Source organism: Cyprinus carpio, chromosome A6 (assembly GCF_018340385.1).
Source record: "Cyprinus carpio isolate SPL01 chromosome A6, ASM1834038v1, whole genome shotgun sequence".
Taxonomy (NCBI): domain Eukaryota; kingdom Metazoa; phylum Chordata; class Actinopteri; order Cypriniformes; family Cyprinidae; genus Cyprinus; species Cyprinus carpio.
This window is the reverse complement of record NC_056577.1, coordinates 15923024-15947491: the sequence shown is the minus strand read 5'-3', so window position 1 is coordinate 15947491 and position 24468 is coordinate 15923024. Positions and strand designations below refer to the sequence as shown.

The 24468-nt window shown below is 36.6% G+C and overlaps 2 protein-coding genes across 4 annotated transcripts in view; both read left to right on the top strand.

Annotated features, from left to right (window-relative positions):
- The first annotated feature begins 1732 nt into the window (after positions 1-1732).
- Positions 1733-4900, top strand: LOC109092368 (protein Dr1). 2 transcript variants are annotated; one of them, XM_042758188.1, is made up of 4 exons: positions 1733-2002; positions 2100-2442; positions 3400-3563; positions 3728-4900. In XM_042758188.1, the coding sequence occupies exons 2-4, from the start codon at positions 2223-2225 to the stop codon at positions 3872-3874; spliced, it is 531 nt and encodes a 176-aa protein (XP_042614122.1). In that variant the 5' UTR covers positions 1733-2002; positions 2100-2222; the 3' UTR covers positions 3875-4900. The 2 variants fall into 2 exon arrangements, with proteins under 2 accessions (XP_042614122.1, XP_018961688.1); XM_019106143.2 differs by having other exon boundaries at positions 1734-2002; positions 2092-2442.
- A 309-nt stretch (positions 4901-5209) lies between these two features.
- gng12b (guanine nucleotide binding protein (G protein), gamma 12b) overlaps positions 5210-24468 on the top strand; it is a 54205-nt gene continuing 34946 nt past the window's right edge. Inside the window, exon 1 of one of the 2 annotated variants that reach the window (XM_042758190.1) lies at positions 5210-5633. The gene's annotated coding sequence lies outside the window, so the exon portion shown is untranslated. The remainder of the gene's footprint in view (positions 5634-24468) is intronic. The other variant, XM_042758189.1, reaches the window with a different exon arrangement.

Here is a 24468-nt window from a genome sequence, read left to right as displayed (position 1 = left end):
ATTTACTTAAATATTGAAAGTAAAAGTACAAGTAAATGCAAAATGGCAAAAAAAAAAAAGTTCATACACAGCTTGAGTAGAAAGATTGTGTTCAGTTTTAACTCTTTCTTCCATTTTGTATTTTTGGGTAAAAATAGAATCTGAATCTGTAGTTAATGTCTACATGAGAAAACATTTCTGGAATCTGCATCTGAAATTGCATTTAGATGTACTGTATTTACACAGTTTATGTAGCCTATGTCAGAGGGGACACGGATGCATTTAAACTGCAGTTACAGATGCATAAATAGGCCTAATGTTTTGTTTCTAACATAAAACGTTGAATACTGCTATTTGAAATAATTTAAAACATGAAAAAAAAAAAAAAAAAATAGTCGAAATGTGAAATTAAAACTGCCAGTAGGTGAGAGCAAGTGACTGTTAATGAGTGAGTCATTGAGATTCAACCGATTCATTTAAACGACTAATTAATTCAGACACAAAGCATTTGACTGTCAGTGCGTTCCAAACGGAACACAGATTCTTTGCATGATGCACGTGGAACACACAACACTATTATACATTATTTATTTAAAACACATACTTATTTACATTTCAAATTTGCACATATCATACCTGTACATACATAATTGTCTATATTATATAATGTGTTTTTGCTTTTTTGTACATCGTCTGTTGTGTGTGTGTGTGTGTAGCTATATATATAGCCTATATATATATATAGCCTATATATATATATATATATATATTATCTGTGTCCTGTCTTGTCACTGTCATTCTGTGACACGCAGCTTCTGTCACTAAAACAAATTCCTCGTATGGGTAAACATACCTGGCAATAAAGATCATTCTTATTCTGATGGTGACGGCGCCTCCGTGTGGGCACGTGATAATGACACAGAAGGACACTTCAAGAAACAGTTATTTGGTCCCCTACAACCTTCAGCGCTTCGAAGTTCTCACTCTGGAGGGTAAACCGTTTGAAGGGAACGCAGGGTGTGTTAATGATTGAATCACTGAATCATTCATTCAACCGATTCGTTCAAAAAGCTGATTCATTCAATAAGTAACAGGGTCCATTGCTCAGAGACGCATTTTAATTAGGAAATGTAGTGGAGTAAAAGTAAAAGTTAGCTGAAATATAAAAATATTCAATGAAATATTCACTGGATTTGCCAAAGTTGGTCAAGTTATAGCGGCATCAAAATTGTTTCAAAGATGCTCAGAGTTTTGTGTGCACATTAAAGCAATTAAACTAGATATATACAAACACAACCACAAAATCTGCTTTGTTTTCTGAATATATATGTGCAAAGTCTGTGCTGTACAAAGAATTTATGTGTGTGTGTTTTGAGTTTTCTACTCAACTGCTTTAGAAAACTAAAGTCTGGTCTAAAGTTCATTATTTTCCTAACTCAAAAATCGTTTTAAATAAAGCTTCTGCATTATACACAAAAATCTAAAATCACTTGTTATAGTACAACCTTGTGGCTAGTTCTCTCAAAAAGTCCAGCTATGTAACCACTTAACTTTCCCTAATCTTGTGCTTCCAATTTCAGCTTTGTACTTTTTCAATACAAAATGTCAGGGGTATCTACAATATAATGTTTAATGATTTTAACGATTTCGATCTGCTGTAGGTAATGAGAAAGTGTTTCAAGATCAAATTTCGTAATTTCGGTTTCGTACAGTAGGCGGCAGTATCGAGCAACCCCCGATACAATAACAAGCAGAAGAATCACCGGATATCCGGAAGCGTTGCATTGTAGGGTTCATTTCGTTGATCGCTAACGGAGTGGGTGAAGCAATGAATTAAGAACTTGATGCTTAAAAAACAAATTCCGCCCGGGGCTCTGGCCGAACGCTGGCGGCGTCTGTTAGTTTATCCAGGCAGCTTGAGAATGAACGATCGGAGATGAATCATGATTAGAAACGCGCACAGGAACAGCAGCAGCACTGATGTGTGGATGTGGAGAGTCAGCGTGAACTGATCAACCGAAAGGTACCGACTCCTCTCATCCTCAAACACTCACCCTCTTTCCCTGAACTTGAGTTCAAACTATATTCAAAAGCATGTATTCTCTCTGACAGTGTTTTAGTGATCTGCTGTAAGAACGCCGACCACACCATTAGAATCTCCACACAAAGCCGCCTCTGTGGGTGTTTTATCATTAACATTCGGCCCCCTTCAAACACTGAAGCGTCTCGACACCCCATCCCTCATGGCCTCTTCATCGGGCAACGACGATGACCTGACGATCCCGAGAGCGGCGATCAATAAAATGATTAAAGAAACGCTTCCCAATGTGCGAGTGGCGAACGATGCCAGAGAGCTGGTGGTGAACTGCTGCACAGAGTTCATTCACCTCATCTCATCAGAGGCCAACGAGATCTGCAATAAATCAGAGAAGAAGACTATATCCCCAGAACATGTTATAAACGGTGAGGATGTCACTTCTTGATGACTTTGAGAACATTATCTGCTAATTAATCAATAGGATGAATGATGGAGGGTTTTATTCAAAGCTTTCGCAGTAAGGTGGAGTAAAAGGGTAGTTTGCTTAAACGTTATTTCATTTGCACACACTAATGTTGTTCCAAACCCCATATTTCTTGCTTCAGATGAGCACAAAATAAGAGGTTTTCCTGAGTGATGGGGACTGGCAGCCTCGGTCACCATTCCCTCATTGGCTCATTTTCCATCTAATTGATGATCTTAAACCAGCCTAAACTGTTCTGCTGGTTTAAGATGCTCTTCCAGCCTGGGGCCAATTTCAAAAACATAGCAGCTTTGTTAAGACTGCATTTTAATAACCAGTTTGGCCACATCTGTCCCCTGGTCTGGCTAGTCGTCTGACTGATTTTAAAGGGGGTTTGGGCACTTTTCAGCTGCTGAGTCATGAAGACTTACTGAAGATCAGCTTAATCTTCCCTGGGGAAGACTGGCTTAGATTGGTTTAAAGTGGAGTTCACCTAAAATGAAAATAGTTTGACTTGCTCCAAACCTGTATGCCTTCCATTCTTCTGTGGAACACAAAATAAGATAATGTAATTTTTGAGCTATCTTTAAATATGTTTATCAAATCCATAGTGGTGATTGCACTGATGGCCCTTTGTGGGTTTGAACCTACAACCTTTTAGGTGACAGCTAAGGTCATGGATTGTATTAATTCAGTCCAATCTGATTAATTCAGATTAGTCTAAAGATTAATTCAGTGTTTTAGCATTCAATATGGATTTAAACTACACCATGGATAGATGTGATTGTGTAACATATATAACGATAAAGGTTTACAGTATGATGATGATGATGATTTCTTGTTCACTGGTCGTACATTTCATTTCCAACAGATAAGTAACATCGTCATAGTGAGTGTTTTTTTTTTTTTTTCTCCTCAGCGCTTGAAAGTCTAGGTTTTGGGTCATACATCGCAGAAGTAAAAGACGTTCTGCAAGAGTGTAAAACAGTAGCACTTAAACGGAGGAAGGCCAGTTCTCGACTAGAGAACCTTGGCATACCCGAGGAAGAACTTCTCCGTCAGCAGCAGGAATTATTTGCCAAGGTAAAAATCCCAGACGTGCTTTAAAAGCATGTTGAACTATTCATAAAACAGATGAAATCAGCTATGCGCTCTGTGGCTTTCTAGTTTGAGCCTTGTATTGTGTTACAGCATGAACGCTGTGCTTTCAAGTGGCTGCTCTTCTGATAAAGTGTGTTGTCTTACAGGCACGGCAGCAGCAGGCTGAGCTGGCACAGCAGGAGTGGTTACAGATGCAGCAGGCCGCCCAGCAGGCACAGCTAGCGGCAGCTTCAGCCAGTTCTGCTCAGCAGGCCGGATCTTCCCAAGATGAAGATGAAGAGGATGACATGTGACCCCTGGCAGGCTTTCCAAGCACACAGATAGATTGACAAATATATATATATTTACAGACATGTACGGTCTTGAACGCACTCTCTGTCCTCTGTAACCTTAGCAGAGAGGGACCTCTGCAGTGTTTTCTTCTATATAAACTTTTAAATCACCAGTATAAATTCATACTGACGGTTTAGGAGCAATCATGGGTGTTCTCCTGTGATCTGTTGCTATGTTTGCCTTTATTCACTTGTTAACTAGAATTATTAGCTTTTTCTTTCTCATTTGTTCCTGGTTTAATTGAAGGCAGTTGCCATAATTTTCACCTCGTGTGTGGAAGAATGCGAAGACATGTGCTGTGGCTGTGACATGAGGTGCATTGTGTTAATTGTCATCGGTTAAATTCAGGAGCCGGTGTTTTGAATCGCGTCCTGTTTTAGGCGATTTGCGTATTTCTCTTATATTTGTATTTGTAAAATAGCTTAAAGAGACACATTTGGGGAGCATCTTTTGGAAAGTGATTTTTACAGCCGTTCATCCCCACTTCTGTATTTCTCTTTGTTCTGCTGAGTGAGATATGAGAATGTGATTTGTAATTTAGGATGTTGCTTTTTGGTTTATTTTAGTTCAAGTAAAGATTGTGTAGATAGGCTTTTACCTGCCCTGTGTTCAGAACAGTATTCCAAGGAAAAGATTTACATGTGCAGAATAATAATCTGTGTCATAGTACCAAAGATAGAAAAACTATGAAAATTCAGTCACCGGATATGCTTTGGAAATCTGCTCATGGTATTTGCTCTCTGTATGACGTGAACGCTTTGGTGCATATCGCACTAAACGCTCTGCAACGCTCACTTTGTACAATGTTTTGATAGCGGATTTTTTCCAGGTGCAATGTGTAAAAGTGCGGTTGTGAATGTGTGGTTATTTCTTGTATCTTGTGATGACTGGTAAGGCGTAGTTGAGAAGCGTATTCACATGCCTTTGCAAAAGCTGTAGGCTAAGCTGTATTCTCTAAGCAATAAACTCAACCCGTTTTATAGACAGCCTGTGTTCTGTTTTTTTTTTTTTTTTTTTTTTTTTAATGAAAATTTTGAAAAGAAAAAATGATTACAATTGTTCTAAACAAAGTGTTCGTGATGGTAATTGCCAGAAAGATTTTAAATGACATAACGCAAATAACTAATTCAGAAAATGAAAGTGGAAATAGTGTCTTATGGTGTACGTCGACAGATGGCGCTGCTGTAGACGTAATGGAAACGAAAGACTTACTATGGCAAAGGTTTGAAACATTAATATTAATGACGCAAACTGACGTTCTCCCAGTAGCGCAGTGCGATTTGCTGAATAATTTGCTCTTGAATGTTATCAGGTTACGTGACTGGACACTACCGGAAGGTTACCAGGCAACGTCAGTATGACCTAATTAATATTCATAAGCTGTACCCCGGCCATAGTAGAATTCCCGCTGTGGACGTGCAGAGAAACTGTTGCTCCAGTCCTCCAGCGTTCCCACCATTCCGCCTTATTTTCGCGTACAGAAGTGAAAGGTCGATCGGTTTCTGAGTTTGGCTATATTAACTAAACATAGAGAGTTTTTCAGATCATTCAAGTCAAGAAAAACAATAAGTTTATGAGGTGACAGTTGTTACAGGCGAACTTTATATACATGTGAAGAATTGCCATCGACAAATCGGTCTGATTTGGCAGTATTTACACCAAGGTTGTTCTTCTAATTCCCGTTTTTCCTCCCGACGAAACCGTCTGAGCCGAGATACGGTAAGTGTCAAACTGACTGCATGTTTACAGTATGTTTAAAGGCGTTTATTTGTGTACTGCATCACTCTCATTTAGTGATACTGTGTTCAGAGGTAAATAACGTTAATCGTGTAAATGTTTAGAAACACTGTTGCACGACTGATTTGTGTACTATATTGTTTTGATCAGGCTTTAGTCAATATTATCTGTCTCTTGTTTGATAGTTGCTGTAACCAGAAACTCATGTTCAACCATCAGAAAATTATTATAATGGCTAAGATTTGTGGTACATTTGTTTATTTGACATGAATGTGTTTCCAGCTTGAATGGTTTAAGATCAGCTGAGATATAGCTGTCATCTTTAGTCAGATCATATATATGAAGGTAATATGAAGACATTATTCCTGTATGGGAACTACTACTTTTATTCTGTTCTTTATGCTTTGGAAAGAATGATGAGTTATTGATTATCAATGTTCTGCAATAACAAATCAAGATGTGACATATCACAGGAAGTTCAACAACATAGTTTATGTCATCCAGAAGAAAGCCAGACCTCACTCTTTCATTATGACTGATTTGAACCAGATATGTAAACATACTGTAAAGGACTTTGCACATTGATCTGTTAAATGCAGGCAGTACACTTCAGGTTAGACTTGAATAGGTATTCTGGGTATTCGCAAAACAAGAATAAAAGGAAATGGTGTAGAAATCTAAGTCTGTTCTTTCAGTGCCGTATTTTATTTATTTATTTAAAGTTTGCTACAAGATATTAATATAATGTTGTATTTTCATACCATTTGAAACAGTGTGATGGTTGCATGAATGTTTCTAGGCTGTTGATCCTGTGAAGTGTCTTTTCGGGAGTGGGTCTTAAATCTTTACCAGCCGTCCATGCTTAATTCATTTATTGGCCTTTGTAATTGGATTTATAGCTCACGAAAATAAAATGTACAGGTGTAGTTCACCCCCCTTTTTATTGTACATTATTTACTCACCCTTATGTTTTTCCAAAACTTATTACTTTAGAATGTTTTGTCCATACAATGAAAGTCACTGGGGTCCAAGACAACATTGATTTGTGTACAATACAGGTTTGTAACAATGTGAGGTTGAGTAAAAATTATAACTTTTCATTTTGTGGTGAACTATCACTTTAAAGAAGGGTGCCATTATTGGTTCCAATTAGGGCTGTGCAATTAATCGAAATACGATTACCAAAAAATGCGGTGCTTGATGATTATTCACGTAAACCCTTGTCAGTTATGTATTATATGAACGTAAACAACTCAGAATGAAAACATGTGCATAACAATAAATTGGATCCGTGCTGCTCTTAATATTTCTGCTGTTGACTGTGCTTCATATTAATCAAACAACAAAAGACAAAATCACTCACTTCTTGAATGAAGGACTTTTTTCTATTGTATTTCTCCTTTCCTTTTTTTTTTATTACTGACCGTTAAATATTTTTTATATTATATATATATAAATCATTCATATAAAGTTTTGGTCATGTGGCCCACTCATAATCGTGTTAAATAATCGTGATTACAATATTGACCAAAAATAACCGTGATTATGATTTTTGCCATAATTGAACAGCCCTAGTTCCAATGTAGAATTTTGAAAATAATCACCTCAGACAAGTTTCCTGAACACTTCACCAGTCTCTCGTTGATTGGACAAACATATAGTCCCGTCCCAAACTCATACCACTGACACATCTTGGTGGTGTGTTGTGTGTGTTACGAGTCAGTGTTGCCTGGTTGTACAAGGAGTCAAGATTTGGCTGGTCTCAGTTCTACACAATTTGAAAAGCTATTCTAACAGATACCTTTCTCCAGATATCAAAGACCTTCTCGGTAAAGACTTAAACAGCACCATGAATATTATAATAATAATATTGTATTCTACATTAATTTAGATAATTACAGTCCAAATACTACATGATGTCAGGCCAGAGTCATGTGAGGAATGAGGGGAGTTAACCAATGAATGTGGATTTACCAGTTTGGTCCAGTTTCAGAGCCACACAAGTTGCAAGGTTTGCCATTGGCTCTCTCTCTTTATGTAATCTGTTTGCTCTGCAATGAATATTCAAGATATTTTTAAAGATTAATTAACTAATTTGGCCAATATATATTCAATATCGACCAAATATCAATACATTTACAGGGCTTGAATTTCGGTGTGGGATTACGGGGATTGCACATAATTCTACTGATTCCCACAGTTTCCGTGTTTGTAACGCAGGAAATTCCCGCAAATCTTTCAGTGTGAAAGCTGCTCGGGACAGATGATGGAGTGTATCATTTGCACGTGCTTCCGAGTCTTACAATTTTAAACACTCAAGTGCTCGATTCAGTACTTGCACACTCTCTGTGAGACCTCTTTCTGTGAGCTCACGCCCAAAGCGCACGCACATAGAGAGCATCTGAGAGCTCGAGACTACAGAATGAAGTTGTGTTGCACCTCATTGAGTGCAAATGGCCAAATACATACAAAATTATGTCAAAATGCCCGTCTTGATGAGTATTCATGTAAATAGTCGATTTATACTAAACAGTTGAGAACAACACTTATATAACAGTTAGACTCGTGAGTTATTTATTAGAGAGAAAGCTAAATAAATATGCTTGTTATTTATACATTGAAGACTAACGGGTGTTATTTTAAAGTTAAACAGATTATTCCGTTTCTGTGTTTTTTCTGTACCTGAATATTACTTTTATACCTACCTGACAAACACAGCTAATTTTAGTTCTATCTTGTTATTGTTTTTGTTTGTCCCATTGCTTGTCATTTATCTATTTTTATTTTATTACTGACTGTTTACTTGTCTTTTTAAGTTAAAATAAATTCAGTTCAGAGTTTGAAATCAAAGTTCTTTTTAAGTATCATCCTGGATGATTGTAGTTTTAAAATATGTCTAAAAAATTCCTAACTCCCCCCTCAAATCCCCCCCCCCCATAAGAGCCACCTAAAGGGGGAATTCCCCCCCATTTTCCAAAATGAAATTCAGGCCCTGATTTAAAATATTTACTGTGGATTGATAGATAATGAATGTCAGTGATAGATAATAAACATTGGATTGATAGATAATGAAAGTTTGATAGATAATGAAAGTTTCTGCTCTTTATATCCCTTTCTGTCTCTCTGAAGTCTGTAGATCAGGGGTTCTCATACTTTTTTTTTGGCCGCCGAACCCCTTGCTTAGACTTAAAACTTAATTAATTTAAATTAAGTTTCCCTTGAAATTTTAAGTTAATATTTAAATAATTTTAACAAAACATTTGCAAGGTTTTCTGATGTTGGTTATTAAGGTCCCTATATACTTCAAACGAAATCAAAGAATGTACTGATATGATGTCATTTCGAACAAAATCAGGTGGAAACGAAGTTCGTTTTGAGATCGTTTCGGCAGTTCGAAACAGCTGACCAAAGCAAACTTTCTGGGGGAGTTCATTTTGGCTCCTAAACACCTTTGAGCTTCCATTTGTCTGTGGCGGGTACGCAGTCAGTGGGTGTGTTCTGAAACTCCACCTTCTTTGATGTGCAATTTTTCCCCCCGGTTTGTTTCTCATTCAAAGGAGGTCAGGCAAGAGAATAACATCCTCTAGTCACTAGCAGCATGAACACACTGGAGTGTCGAATAGCTGAGCTTGCACAAATATATTACGTATTAATTTAGTGTGACAATATACCGATATTAGCAATAACCGCAATTATTGATATGGTGTTTTTTTTTTTTGTGACGATATATGTAAATACTCCATCACCAGTACCTGGTTGAGCTCCCAGGTGGCAGTATTGTGCCTTAACGCTGACACCTTTCAAACAAGAAGACGCAGTGCTCGCAGCTACTCCGAGGAGAGCCGTGTTCATCAGAGTAAAGGCCGGTATTGATGATATACCGGTATACCGGTATTGATGATAACCGTGATATTCAAAGCAACAATTATCGATATCGTATTAATTTAGTGTGACAATATACCGATATTAGCAATAACCGCAATATTTAAAATGAACAGTTCTCTTATGATAACACCACATGTATATACTCCATTGCCAGTTCCTGGTTGAGCTCCCAGGTGGCAGTATTGTGCCTTAACGCTGACACCTTTCAAACAAGAAGACGCAGTGCTCGCAGCTACTCCGAGGAGAGCCGTGTTCATCAGAGTAAAGGCCGGTATTGATGATATACCGATATACCGGTATTGATGATAACCGTGATATTTCAAAGCAACAATTATCGATATCGTATTAATTTAGTGTGACAATATACCGATATTAGCAATAACCGCAATATTTACAATGAACAGCTCACTTATGATAACACCACATGTAAATACTCCATCACCAGTACCTGGTTGAGCTCCCAGGTGGCAGTATTGTGCCTTAACGCTGACACCTGTCACACAAGAAGAAGGCGCAGTGCTCTCAGCTACTCCGAGGAGAGCCGTGTTCATCAGAGTAAAGGCCCGTTCACACCAAGAATGATAACTATAAAGATAACGATATTAGCGTACACACCAGTGAACGATATCTTCTTTTTATTCTAAGCGCACGCTCGTCTGGCGCTTTAAATTCTTGAGCTCGTTACAGCAGGATGGATTCTGATTGGCTGTCAATTTTTTGTCATTTATCAGCTGGAAAAAAAATCGTGCCTTAAGGGCCTTAAGTTGCCATTATTTTACTAGTCATAGAATGGGAAACATTATATTAACCTGTTAACAGCGGTTTTCTGTGTTCATATATTTGAGTAAAGGGTGATTATTTTAATAAGTACCGCATTTTCTTTACTCATCCTATTTTTGTATTTGCAATCAGTACAGCCTGTGCGTAGTAACTCTTTATTTCTTCTTGAAAAACTGAGCAACCACATTGCTACATTAAACTCTGTAAAATGTTAAGTTGGTCGCAGTGCCATGCACTTAATGCCTCATCTTCAGTCATTCATTTTTTCTTTCACATTCAACCACAGTGTTATGCTAGCTTTCACAATTCTAGACTGTTTGTTCTGCCTCTAAATAGTCCAATCAGTGTTGAGTCTTGTTTTGTGTAGTACCGCCCCTTTTTGCTTATGCATTATTAAAATCACAAGTTGTGTTTGTAAACATTAATACACTGTGAACTAACAAGAACAATGAATGACTCTATTTTAATTAACATTAACAAATATTAATAAATTGTGAAATAAATGTATTGTCAATTGTTCATTCATGTTAGTTAATACAATAATGTTAACAAATGACATCTTATTGTAGAGTGTTACCATTGATATTTATTCATCATACTGTTAAACTTGACAGTATTTTCTCTCTTGTTATTTCATAGGAGCTTAAAAGAAAATGGAGAAAGTCTTGTGCCCTGCGTTTATCAATATCCTTATGTTCGTTGGGTGAAAAAGAAAAACTCAGTAAACAAAGTAAAAAATAATTTGACTGATATCTTTTTTCCTCCCAAGGTTTCTATAAATATATCACGATATATCATGAATTCTTATGGGCACAATAACCGTGATATGAAAAATCTAATATCATGACAGACTTACCTGCTGCATACCATAGTGCTCCTGTAGCTCAAGTGGTAGAGCATTGCGTTAACAAGCGCAAGGTTGGGGGTTCGATCCCCGGGAACACATGATAGGTAAAAATTGATAGCTTGAATGCACTGTAAGTCGCTTTGGATAAAAGCATCTGCTAAATGCATAAATTTAATTTAAATTTAAATTTTAAATTTTAATTTTAATTTAATTTAATTTTTAATTTAATTTAAAATTTAATACCTGAAAATAGAGAAAAACATTTTTACCCTCATCATTCTCTAAAATTATAAACTTACTGCATGGAAATTACCATGTAAATGCGCATTTAATCAGACAGACCTTGAGTTGTTTTTGATCTTGTTTGCTTTGTCCTGTCAAAGAAAAAATCTCTGGTCTCAAGTCTTGTTTTTATTGTTACAATATGTTGCTACAAACAAGCAATATGTTGTCCTGAGATTGATCCAGGTGAAATACCCATTCACCATTTAAACTGTCTTGTCAGTCATCATTTCATAGAAGACATCTTTCACATTTTGTTTAATTTAATACTGTATTGGACAGAAATGAAGAGGCACATTCATCTGCCAGTCGCAGGTCTTTCATGCCAAAAACTTTCCTCATGTGTTTGCATAATGATGCATTGGAAAGTTAATGACCAAACATATCTTTATAAAAGTCCACACAGTGTTGTTGCAGATGAAATATACTGCAGATAACATTAAATATTTTTTCATCAGGTTAGATGTTGATTATTACTCAAACCCATTTCTCGTCCTCGCATATCCGCCATGTTTGCCATTTTTGAAACACTTTTTAAATGTGTTTGTAGTAGTTCTAATCGATTCCTTGTCCAGCATGCAATGGATTGTGGGCAGTATAAGCCAAACCAAAAATAACCTCCCAGGTACCTTTGGGATAATCATTTCAATGTACTAAAGTAATTCTAATTAGATTACTATTTAGGATGGATAGTGTGCGAATTGGGACGCAGCAATATTAACAATGTTTGAAAACATGCTGACAACATGCTGGCAGTGTACTACAACATGTTAAATCATTTTGCCAATGTGGAAACACATTAACAACATGATAAAACATGCAACTTGCAACAAGCAAAACAAGCTATGTTAGTTACGTCTAGCAAAATATTAAATCATGTTAACAGCTCCAAGTACCAACCCGATTCCAAAAAGGTTGGGACACTGTACAAATTGTGAGTAAAAAGGAATGGAATAATTTACAAATCTCATAAACTTTATTCACATTTTTTTCATATTTATATTTTATTCACAATAGAATATAGATAACATATTAAATGTTGAAAGTGAGACATTTTGAAATGTCATGCCAAATATTGGCTCATTTTGGATTTCATGAGAGCTACACATTCCAAAATAGTTTGGACAGGTAGCAATAAGAGGCCGGAAAAGTAAAATGTACATATAAGGAACAGCTGGAGGACCAATTTGCAACTTATTAGGTCAATTGGCAACATGATTGGGTATAAAAAGAGCCTCTCAGAGTGGCAGTGTGTCTCAGAAGTCAAGATGGGCAGAGGATCACCAATTACCCCAATGCTGCGGTGAAAAATAGTGGAGCAATATCAGAAAGGAGTTTCTCAGATAAAAAATGCAAAGAGTTTGAAGTTATCATCATCTGCAGTGCATAATATCATCCAAAGATTCAAAAAATCTGGAACAATCTCTGTGCGTAAGGGTCAAGGCCGGAAAACCATACTGGATGCCCGTGATCTTCGGGCCCTTAGATGGCACTGCATCACATACAGGAATGCTACTGTAATGGAAATCACAACATGGGCTCAGGAATACTTTCAGAAAACATTGTCGGTGAACACAATCCACCGTGCCATTCGCCGTCGCTGGCTAAAACTCTGTAGGTCAAAAAAGAAGCCATATCTAAACATGATCCAGAAGCGCAGGTGTTTTCTCTGGGCCAAGGCTCATTTAAAATGGACTGTGGCAAAGTGGAAAACTGTTCTGTGGTCAGACGAATCAAAATTTGAAGTTCTTTTTGGAAAACTGGGACGGCATGTCATCCGGACTAAAGAGGACAAGGACAACCCAAGTTGTTTTCAGCACTCAGTTCAGAAGCCTGTATCTCTGATGGTATGGGGTTGCATGAGTGCGTGTGGCATGGGCAGCTTACACATCTGGAAAGGCACCAATCAATGCTGAAAGGTATATCAAAGTTCTAGAACAACATATGCTTTCATCCAGACGTCGTCTCTTTCAGGGAAGACCTTGCATTTTCCAACATGACAATGCCAGACCACATATTGCATCAATTACAACATCATGGCTGCGTAGAAGAAGGATCCGGGTACTGAAATGGCCAGCCTACAGTCCAGATCTTTCACCCATAGAAAACATTTTGTGCGTCATAAAGAGGAAGATGGGACAAAGAAGACCTAAAACAATTGAGCAACTAGAAGCCTGTATTAGACAAGAATGGGACAACATTCCTATTTCTAAACTTAAGCAACTTGTCTCCTCAGTCCCCAGACGTTTGCAGACTGTTATAAAAAGAAGAGGGGATGACACACAGTAGTAAACATGGCCTTGTCCCAACTTTTTTGAGATGTGTTGATGCAATGAAATTTAAAATCAACTTATTTTTCCCTTAATGATACATTTTCTCAGTTTAAACATTTGATATGTCATCTATGTTGTATTCTGAATAAAATATTGAAATTTGAAACTTCCACATCATTGCTTTCTGTTTTTATTCACAATTTGTACAGTGTCACAACTTTTTTGGAATCGGGTTTGTAAAATGCTAACATTGACTGACAGCGCTTGTTAAAAATGTTAACAATTAGAAACATGCTAGCAATGCAGAGAAACTTGTGATTGTGATGTGGAACTGTTTTGTTATGGTTTCTTATGTGAGTGATCTAATATGGTCGGTCTGAGATTTTATTTGTTCTCCCATCTTCATGTGTCTATCTGACGAAAAAACCTTCAAACCACAAGGATTGCAATTCCTTGTCATCAGACTTTATGTATCTAATTATAATATGTGATTCCTGATGTCTTCTATATGTCTGTCCTTCCAATGCTTCTTCACTAAAATTCCACTCAGAACTACTCGCATGATGCAACCTTTCTGATATGTTAGCATGCACATTGAGAGCTGTCAGTAAAAGTTTATTACTTATTTTATCCTGTTGGCACAGAATCTCAGTTTCACCATATATTTATATAGCCATCTTTCTTTTATCAGTATATGATTAACCCACACAAGGCAATAATTGTGTTGTGACACATGGTTTCTTTCTCTTTTATAAACATGCCCTGTACAAGGATGTGACACAGACTTGGTCTGATCTCTAAGCAGCTGTTATTCTCATCATTAAGCAGCCTTGCTCTGTTGATCACAGCAACTCCAGAGTTATTACTTTTTCCATAGATTGATTTGTAGTGGTGTGTTACGGCTGATTTGTTTCTTTGTTTTGAATTCATTGACTTTTAAAGGTCAAGTGTGTCAACTATTACTATATTACAAGAAGTAATCCATTCAGTAGTTGACATACTGATGAATGTAAACACTGTGGGATTGTGGCACTTTAAAAACATTAAGTATGATGTGTCAGCCAATGGCATGAGTTTGAGGCAGGGCTGCTTGTTTACCCAAACAATGTCAGATGAGGGGCCATGCAGTATATTACACACATCAACTTTAAAGATTCCATGAAAAGACTTTGATCAAAGAAAATGTATGAAGTGTAAATAGTCCCATTTATAGTATATTGGTTGGTTTAGGCCTGTCGTGGACAGCTGACACCTGAAGATTTTCATGTATATTGGAATGAATATTGGGGTCATTGAATTATTGATTCACCAATTTGTTAAAAAATGTGTATTTATTTAGTAATGAAACACTACTGTGTGTCCCATTGGCAAAACAAAGCAAAAACAGACAATGATAATATTGTTTAAAATGTGTCTGAAACTCACAATATTAACTCCTTGTTTAAAAATCAATGTTTTGCAATCAACATTTGCAATCATGCTGATATTTTATAAGATACAAATATAAAACAAAAACCCATACATTTTATGGTTTGGTTTTTGCAGAGTCAGTGACATACTCGTAATGTCAGCTCACACATAATTTAAACAACAGTTAGGATATTATTATAGATGATACATATCGCATACCCCTACTCCTAAACATTAACAAAATTCTAGTTAAGCAGACATGTTCATTTTAAGATTTTTGTCTTCTGGGAAAATGGAACAAAAATACTGATGACTCATCCTGCACCACAGATGTTTGTTCAATCAAATGCTTTCTAGAGAACGTCCACCTGAAACCATCCAGCAGACATAGCAAATCATGGTTGATGGCTCTGACAAAACTAATTCCTATTGGCCGTTTAAAAGAAAAGGGGATGAGACCTTTGATTTGTTCCACCTAAAGTCCTTGTTTGAATAGCAAGTACAACATAAGAAACTCTCATGGGGTCTCTATACGGTCAAACTCAGTAAAATCAATATATTTATGATTTTATTAGAAATTTAAAATGGTTTGAAATTACCCATATTTTGTCATGTGTGATGTGTGGATTGTTAAAGATTGCTAGTCTTTATTCACTTACCCATCTTGTTTGCTGAGTGAGTTTAGATTGCCAAAAGTTCTGTGTGAACTGTGAAGCCATCTCATGTTTACTGGAAGTGTGTTTGTGACTAACGGTTATGTGTGACTCGATGAGTTCAGGGCATTTAGGAAAGGCGTAAACATACGCTTGGCTAATGCAAATGGTTAATTTACTGCATCTTATTTGGGACAAAATCATTATTTACAGAGGGACATAAGGCTAAGTCACATTGCTTAGTTAGCATAATGTGCAGGTGTAAGCTTGTGGTGTGGTAGACGGTGTGACATAACTTAAATGGGAGCTATTGGCTGATCCTGGCGAGGCCAGACTTTAGTGTTTTGTTTTAGCGTTTCCACTGTCGGGCTTAAAGCGGGCGTGCTAGTGCGTGCCAGGGCCAGTCGCGTTTCCACTGTCACTTCCGGGGCTTGATTGTGCCTCATCGGGGCTTCCTCGGGGCCAACGGCCAGGGTTTTTTGGCCCGACGAAAACCTTGGGCCAAAGCGGGCCAGCTGGGGCTAGAGGAGTGGTTATGAACAAAGGCGGAGTTTCTCCGCGAGTGGAGAGCGTCAGAGCCGCGGATCATTTCAGAAAAATAACAGCTTTAACATCAACATTAAAAACTTTTTAAAATAAGCTGAGCTCAAAACTCACTTTCAGTCAGCAGCGAGTGTTTGAAACAACGCGATCCGATGTGGATTATATAATCATCATAAAAGGCAGAAATATTTATAAGCGATGTAAAAGACTATGCACGCTAAACATTAACGTTACCATAATAAACATGGTAAATGCAACCACTTGGAGAAATCACACGTCAGCTTCTTATTCTCTATCACAACTGTGTATTTATTTAGTACCATATTTTATCTGTCATAAGTCTCGTCTCGAGAGTTTAGCTCCGCGTAGCATGTCATCAAAATAAAATAATAATGATTTTTGTTCGGGAGCTTTTATAAAAATAGAGTTATTTTCATTTATTCTAAATGTGACGTATATAGGCTATTGTGGCTACAAATAAACAGAAACAGTCTCGACTGAATAAGCAGGCTATTTTCATAAGCGTTAAAAATAAATAAATAAAATAGAAATACATTTATTTATGTGTGATTCATTATGCTCAATGTATCACTAATAGTAAAACATCGATGCTTTTGAATTTGAATATTTAACAAAGCATGCAAACAAAAGGCCGCTGTTATCGTGTTTCTTTTTTGATCACGCTAGTTCCAGTGACTTTTTTCTGATTAGTTTTCTGATAACTTCTCTTTGTTGGTGAAATGATGGGGTTGCGTGACGTTGTTCCCGAGAGGCGTGTAAAGGGTGGGTTTTAGTGACGCGCAGCGGAGCTTCTGGCCCGACGGTGGAAACGCTGCGCTTATTCTGGCCTCGTGCTACTGGCCCGAGGCTATTAGCCCCGCCCGGCCTGTTTTAAGCCCTGGCTCGCACTGGCCCGACAGTGGAAAAGCGGCTATTATTTCCCAGCAATTCAGAATTCTAAATGTTGCAATAACCAATATTTTTTAAGCAATTCATTATCGAATATTCACAATGTATTTTTGGCTATTATTATTTTTAAAAATCAGTACTTTTTTTGAGCAAGGATGCATTTAATTGCTAAAAAAATTGAAAGTAATAGTAAACATTTTTAATGTTACAAAAGATTTTTTCTGTTCATCCTGGCGAAAAAAGATCACAATTTCCACAAAAATATTAATTAGCACAGTTGTTTTTAATATTGATAATAAGAAATGTTTCTTGAGGAGCAAATCAGCATATTAGCATCATTTTTGAAGAATCATGTGACACTGAAGACTAGAGCAATGGATGCTGAATATTCAGCTTTGTCGTCATAGACAGTAATATACTGCGTTTTAAAATATATTAAAATAGAAAAGTTTTTATTATTAATAATTAAATGGAATCATGTTTCACAATATTACTGTTTTGTATTTTGATCAAATAAATGTAGCGTTATAATATTTTGATATTTGATTCTATAAATGAAACCAGTATGCTTTTTCCTTGACTAAATCATTCTGAGAACATCTTATTTTTTTATTTTTTTTTCTAATTTCTTTTTCCTTTAGTTTTATTACCTGCATCTTTTTGCTGTGGATTTATTGCAAAAGATACAGAGAATATGAGCTGTTCGCCACACACCATTTCTGCAGAGACATCGAGATATTTGTCACTCTTCTTGCCTTTGGGCCTCAGTCATGTTTGTCTGAATGCTTAACATGCCCTTTATGGTGGTTCAGTTCTGTAAATTAGGCAGGATTGTTTTCTTGCCCTTACCAAAAAGTAGTATATTTCAAGTTTATTTTATTAAGTATACTTAAGTAAAGTTCAAGGATATTTTAAGTATACTTTATGTAGCAAGTATACAAATATCAGTGTTCTAGTAGTATACTTGTAAGTTTCAATACTCCATGGGACTAAATTGGCCCACTTTCTAGTATATAAAAGTATACTTTTAAGTATACTTTAAGTATAACAGTAGCAAACTTACACAACTTAAGAAGTACACAACTAGTTTACCTCTATGTTTGTAGTTATACTGCAATTATACTAAAAGTAACTTATAGGTATACCGAGAGTTTACTAATTAAATACTTTGTACATTTTGAAGTATAGTCTCAGTAAACTACTAGCTTAGTAGATTTATACTGCAAGTATACTCATAAATTTTCTTTAAGTGAACTTTACATCTTACTTTAAGTATACTACTATGTCCCTATTTAGGTTTTAATTTGAAGATATTTTGTTATATGAATATCTGAACATACAAAACATCCAAAGAAAGAACAGGGTATCTGCTTGTAAACAAAAACATTTTATTCTAGCTTCATGCATTCTTTTTTAAACACTTTAATGTGGCTTGGGTGTGATTCTTCAGCCACCAAACAATTCTGATTAAAAGCTTAATTAAAAGCTTATCTAACTCAGTGGAATTGAGCACAACCCCAGCCAACCCCACGTGATCTGGTCCCAACTACACCTCTCTTCAGCTGTTCTGGTGCCACACTGGCTCAGGGGATTCAAGGTAGAAATCATTAGTCTAACCATCAGAGAGTACTTTACCTCACTCATTGACTCATTGACTTCATTTCATTAATCTTCCAGAAGGCTTTGCTGTACTCAGTCTGGTTGAGTCGCCCTCAAAGCACTTACAGTATCACACCTATTTAAAAACTCCAACTCCCTGTAGCAATTTGCGGCTTAACTTCAAAGCATTTTCTAAAAGCAGCTTTTCTGCCTTGCCTCCATATTTATCCAAGTGGAATTCATGGTATTGGTCATTGTATTGGTCATTAACTTCATTGCAACAATTACTTAAATGGATACTCCACCCCAAAATTAAAATGTTGTCATTAATCACTTAACCCCATGTCGTTCCAAACCCGTAAAAGATTTGTCTTCAGAACACAATTTAAGATATTTTGGATGAAAACCGGGAGGCTTGAGACTGTCTCCATATCACCATATGCTTCGTATGCTCTTCTGTATCATCCACTGTGAAAGGTTTCGTTTGTAAAAAATGTACTTAGCTTTGATTTGAAAGAAAACAGCGCATCCTTGTGGCGCGGATGATACAGAAAAGCATATGCAGCATACAGTGATATGGAGAGACACAGAGGAGACTGTTGACAAAGGAATTGTTAAATATAGTCGTTATTTTTGTTTTCTTCGCTTACAAAAAGTGTTCCCGTTGCTACATATAACCCAAATTGCACGTCTGATGGCAGATAAAGTATTCTGATGACGACTTTCATACCTTTTATGGACCTTGACACTGTTATTTACTTGGCAGTTTTCTGTAGATGCAAATAGTTAACACATTTTTATTTCTGTGTTTTTCTTAAAGTTAATTTAGTTATAGGTTAATTTAACTATGTTGATTAAGTTAACTGCAGAAGTGTAGTGTTCCTGTGGCTCAGTGGTAGAGCATTGTGTTAGCAGCGCAAAAGGTTGTGGGTTAGATTCTGACGACTTTCATACCTTTTATGGACCTTGACACTGTTATTTACTTGGCAGTTTTCTGTAGATGCAAATAGTTAACACATTTTTATTTCTGTGTTTTTCTTAAAGTTAATTTAGTTAAAGGTTAATTTAACTATGTTGATTAAGTAAACTGCAGAAGTGTAGTGTTCCTGTGGCTCATTGGTAGAGCATTGTGTTAGCAGCGCAAAAGGTTGTGGGTTCGATTCCCAGGGAACACGTTAGGTAAAAAATGTTAGCATGAATGCATTGTAAGTCGCTTTGGATAAAAGCGTCTCCCAAATGTAAATGTATTTAATGGAGAAACAAATCATGAAAGTGTAAAATAGATGAAGGTCAGTGTCATAAACATGATTTAAATCAATTTCTCCACTTTCTAAATACATCCACTATACCTTTCTTTTGTGCAAAGGTAGAGACCATTGTTTTTGGACAATCATTTAAAATGCTTAGGTGTTCATGCGGTCAGAGGTACAGATTCTGATCCTGTTTTTTCGAGATTACTGTCTAGTTTTGGGAACAGAACGAATGAAACTCCAGGCTTTCTGGATGCATGCACCATAACAACAGCTTTTGCCAAAATTGAGGGTTGAATGTCACATACAGTTCAGTAAGACGGAAAATGGCAAATAACAACAAGGCTTATTAGTGTTGCACTTTGGTTGGCTATTATAAAGGGTTCATATGATGTTGCTGACATCATTTTGTGTATTTGGTGTAATGAAATGTTTATGCGGTTCAGAGGTTCAAAAAACACATTATTTTCCACATAATGTACATTATTATTTCTCCTCTATGCCCCGTCTTTCTGAAACGCGTCATTTTTTTTACAAAGCTCATCGGTCTGAAAAGCGAGGTGTGCTCTGATTGGCCAGCTATTCAGTGCTTTGTGATTGGCCGAATGCCTCAAGCGTGTGACGGAAATGTTACGCCCCTTAACATACTGTTATGCGTGTCCTGGTCAGAACACCGGCGTGACAAGACAATAACAATAAAATCCTTTACAAAATAGGCATTTGTTGCATCCAGTGGGGACATAATTATGGATTATAGTGACTTATACATAAAACCATGTCTGAGAAACGACAAACAACAAGCTTTACTCTACACTGCTCAAAACTTGCGTTTGAATCATCAGTGGCAAATCCTTTAAATATGTAAATGTACTTACAGTCTGTGAGTCAGAACAGCCGGCATTGTAGTCTTGTCTCCCAGGATCAGGAAAAATGTGCTGCACACATCTGAATATTTGGTTTGAATTGTTCTGGAACAGTGTTGTAAAAACAACTTAACCTGATTTCTAGTTGTGTCCTCTTTTGAAAGGCCAAACAAAGTATTTTCGCTTTCACAACAAAACAGCATCTCCGCTACATGGTGCCGGCGGCATCAGCGAGAATCAAAGGTTATACCTTTTTTCTTTGCGTGAACAGTTAGGCGGTTTTATGCAAATCTTCCTACATAGTGACGTAGACATGTGGGAGGTGTTAGAACGAGGCATTTAAGGAGGCCGTGGACGAGTCTTAACTTTTATAAAGAATATCTCTTTGGGTTTGAGACTTTAGTCTTATTTGTGCACCAAGAGCTTGTAACACTCCGAAGAGAAAGGAAAACTTGAAATCGCATCATATGACTCCATTAAGTCATTTTTCTGTTGTAAGGCCAGTTGTGTGTACAAATGCTAATTACCTAATCAACCGCAGTTGTCTTAACTGCACTATTTATTGAGGTCACTGATGTACCAGATGTTCGTGTCATCTGAGATGATTCTCCAGCTTCTTATGGGAAGCTTATTTACCAGGAGGTAAATGGGCAGTAGAAATCACTCATATAATGATGCACAGGGTCACTCGGCAAGAGCTGGTTAATTAGGTGCCGGCAGATGAATGCCGTGGTCATGTTATTGCCTACATGGAAAGGTAGAAAAAGGAGAACCCTGTACAAACTCACTGGCTAGGGAAGTAAGTGGTTACCTAGCAACTGTACAACACAGTAGGTAATAAAGAAACAAAATAGGTTCAGCACCTAAACCATAACAGTAGACACCATGATGTTTGGGTGTAGACAAGCATATTTTGTCTTTGAGCCAAATATGAACCATTAGTTGAATGAAGGTGCTGTGGTGTGGAAGAATGAGAGTTTGTCATTGTGCTTTTAAGAAACAGATATGACATTGACTCCATTTTGCCCATTTTTAGATTTTATACTTCTGTTTGATTGACGGCGTGAATCTGACAAGCCATGATTTCCCTCGAAACGAGTGCAGAATCTGAATTGATGTTTTGTGTAAGCGTGACTCTGTGAATGACCTCGGGACTCACAGTTCTCACAAGGCCTTATCTTCTGTCACGGTGTTGTGTTGGAACAACTAGATTACACAAATTGTAGACACATGGAGGGAAAATGAGCCCAGAATGAATTTGAATAGATTTTAAGCTTACAAAAAAAAGTATGATAGTGATTTATACTCACATTAAATCAGCAGTGAGACATAGTATTTGGACTTTGCCTCTATTTTATGACTTCTTGTTTTATTAAGCCATTTCATCTGGAGTGCTTTCTTTCCCCCCACCTCCTGTCTCCATGACGGGCTTCCTGCTTTGTTGCCTAGCGATCTATAAACCTAGAATTGGCCACAGCCTATCTCTAAAGTTTCTCTGTAGAGCCGCACATTCAGTTTTATGTTGCTGTTGTAGTACTTGCTACAATTAGTCTGTTTACTGCCAGCATTCAGACTTGGCTATTACAAGCTTGTAGCGTCTTACTGTGCCAGTCTCGGCTGTGAAAGGATTACAGAGATTTTCTGCAAAGATCTCGTTTTTAACTGGGTCAATGACGTTGTTTTTTGGGGCGAGATCTATTAATTATTCAAAAATGTATAATGATTTGAAAACATAAAATTTAAATTAATTTAGATATTTTTTGGAGATTAAAGTAAAAAAAAAAATAAATAAATAAATAAATAAATAAATAAATAAATAAATAAAAACTTATAATGATTATAATAATTAAGATTCGTACATTATTTTTTAATCTTATTCAGTGTGCAATTGAATTTTATTTGATGGTTATATCATACATTTTTATTTTTATTTTATTCTTAAAAAATGTTATAAATGTGAATAATGTGTGTATTTGTATCAGAGATCAGCTTGTCTGCTGTAAAGCATCCCTCACTGAGGATACATCAGGGAAGCTGATTCCTGTTGCCAGGCAATGGCTAAATTAACCCTTCCAGCTGCTTAAAAGAGACTGTAATAAATGTAATTGCTCACACTGATAAGAGCTGCTGTATGTCCAAACTAAACACACTAGAGGTTGATACACTGGTGGTCTCATTCTCATCTCTGATGCATATTGCTCAAAAAACTGGAAAACACGTTCTAAATCTGGCAAGCTCTAATAGGATTGGCTGGTCATATGCACTCACACACATATCAGTTTGTCTAGAAACAAAGTCATGTTTACAAGGTGCAATGTAGTGTTTTGAGGATGAAATATTCACAGACTTGATATCAAGAAGAGATGTAGAAAGGCTGGAAATTTCATGAGACTTTGGCCATCGCTGAATTTCATGGTGATTGAAATCATGCCAAATATAAACAAGTAAGGAAGTCTTAGAAAAATTAGAGGAAATAAAGACCAGAGGGATTTTCCAAGAATGTATTTCTCAGGTTTTGTCACGTTTCTATAGTTCGTATCGACCCGCATCTGTTTGTTGACAAATGGCGAGCCTTAGGGGTTAAACTGGTTTCACTAGAATGTGGTCAGATCCCCTTCCTGATAATGTCCAATCTGATAACCAATCTGATCCCAAACATAAGCATTTCCTTCTATTTCTGAGTGTTATATCCTCCTGGAATATTTTTGTTGTTAGAAATTACATTCACAATCCAAATGGTAAAAGTTGCTAAAACTCAGCACAGATGGTGCTTTTATCACCAGCACAAAACAGTTGCCCAAGCCTAAAGATGTGAATTCTCCTTGTCTATGTCTGTTTGTTCTATTAAACATTCAGAGGCATTCAGAGGTCTTCAGTCCTTCATTGAGCACACATTTCAAAATAATATTAGTGGTTAATCACATACTACTGTATAAACGTTTGGGGTCGGTAACATTTTAACATTCTAATATGCTGTTTTTTTGCTCATGAAACATTTCTTATTATTATCAGTGTTGAAAACAGTTATACCGCTTCATATTTTTTAAAACTGCAATACATATTTTTCAAGATTCTTTGATGAATATTAAGTTCAAAAGAGACATATTTCTTTGAAATAGAAATGTTTTCCATATTGGTCATTTTAATACATCCTTGCTAAATAAAATCAAACCTAATCTACATTTTTTCAAAAGTTAGTGTGTGTGTGTGTGTGTGTGTGTGTGTGTGTGTGTACCATAAAAAATTAATTTGAATGTTTTTGACCATTAAAACCACTTATCTGTTGTTACTAACCCTTTCTTCCAGATATGTGGATAGTGATGAAATCTCCCGCTGGGGAACACTGACCCGTAGTGGGACAAAGACAGCAATGCATGCAGTTACGCACTGATATAGTAATATTATCAAGCTCTTTTAAACTGTGGACGAAAGAAAAAGTGGCATGTGTCATATACAGAAATGCTTATATTTGTGACTGGAATTTGCAAATGTTGTTTTAATGTTTTGCTGAACCATCACTAAA

Bases quoted from the DNA above. Each gene is read 5' to 3' on its own strand.
- LOC109092368 (XM_042758188.1), top strand. From the start codon at position 2,223: ATGGCCTCTTCATCGGGCAACGACGATGACCTGACGATCCCGAGAGCG. The intron at 2,443-3,399 runs GTGAGGATGTCA...TTTTCTCCTCAG, and splicing joins CCCAGAACATGTTATAAACG to CGCTTGAAAGTCTAGGTTTT. The intron at 3,564-3,727 runs GTAAAAATCCCA...GTTGTCTTACAG, and splicing joins AGCAGGAATTATTTGCCAAG to GCACGGCAGCAGCAGGCTGA.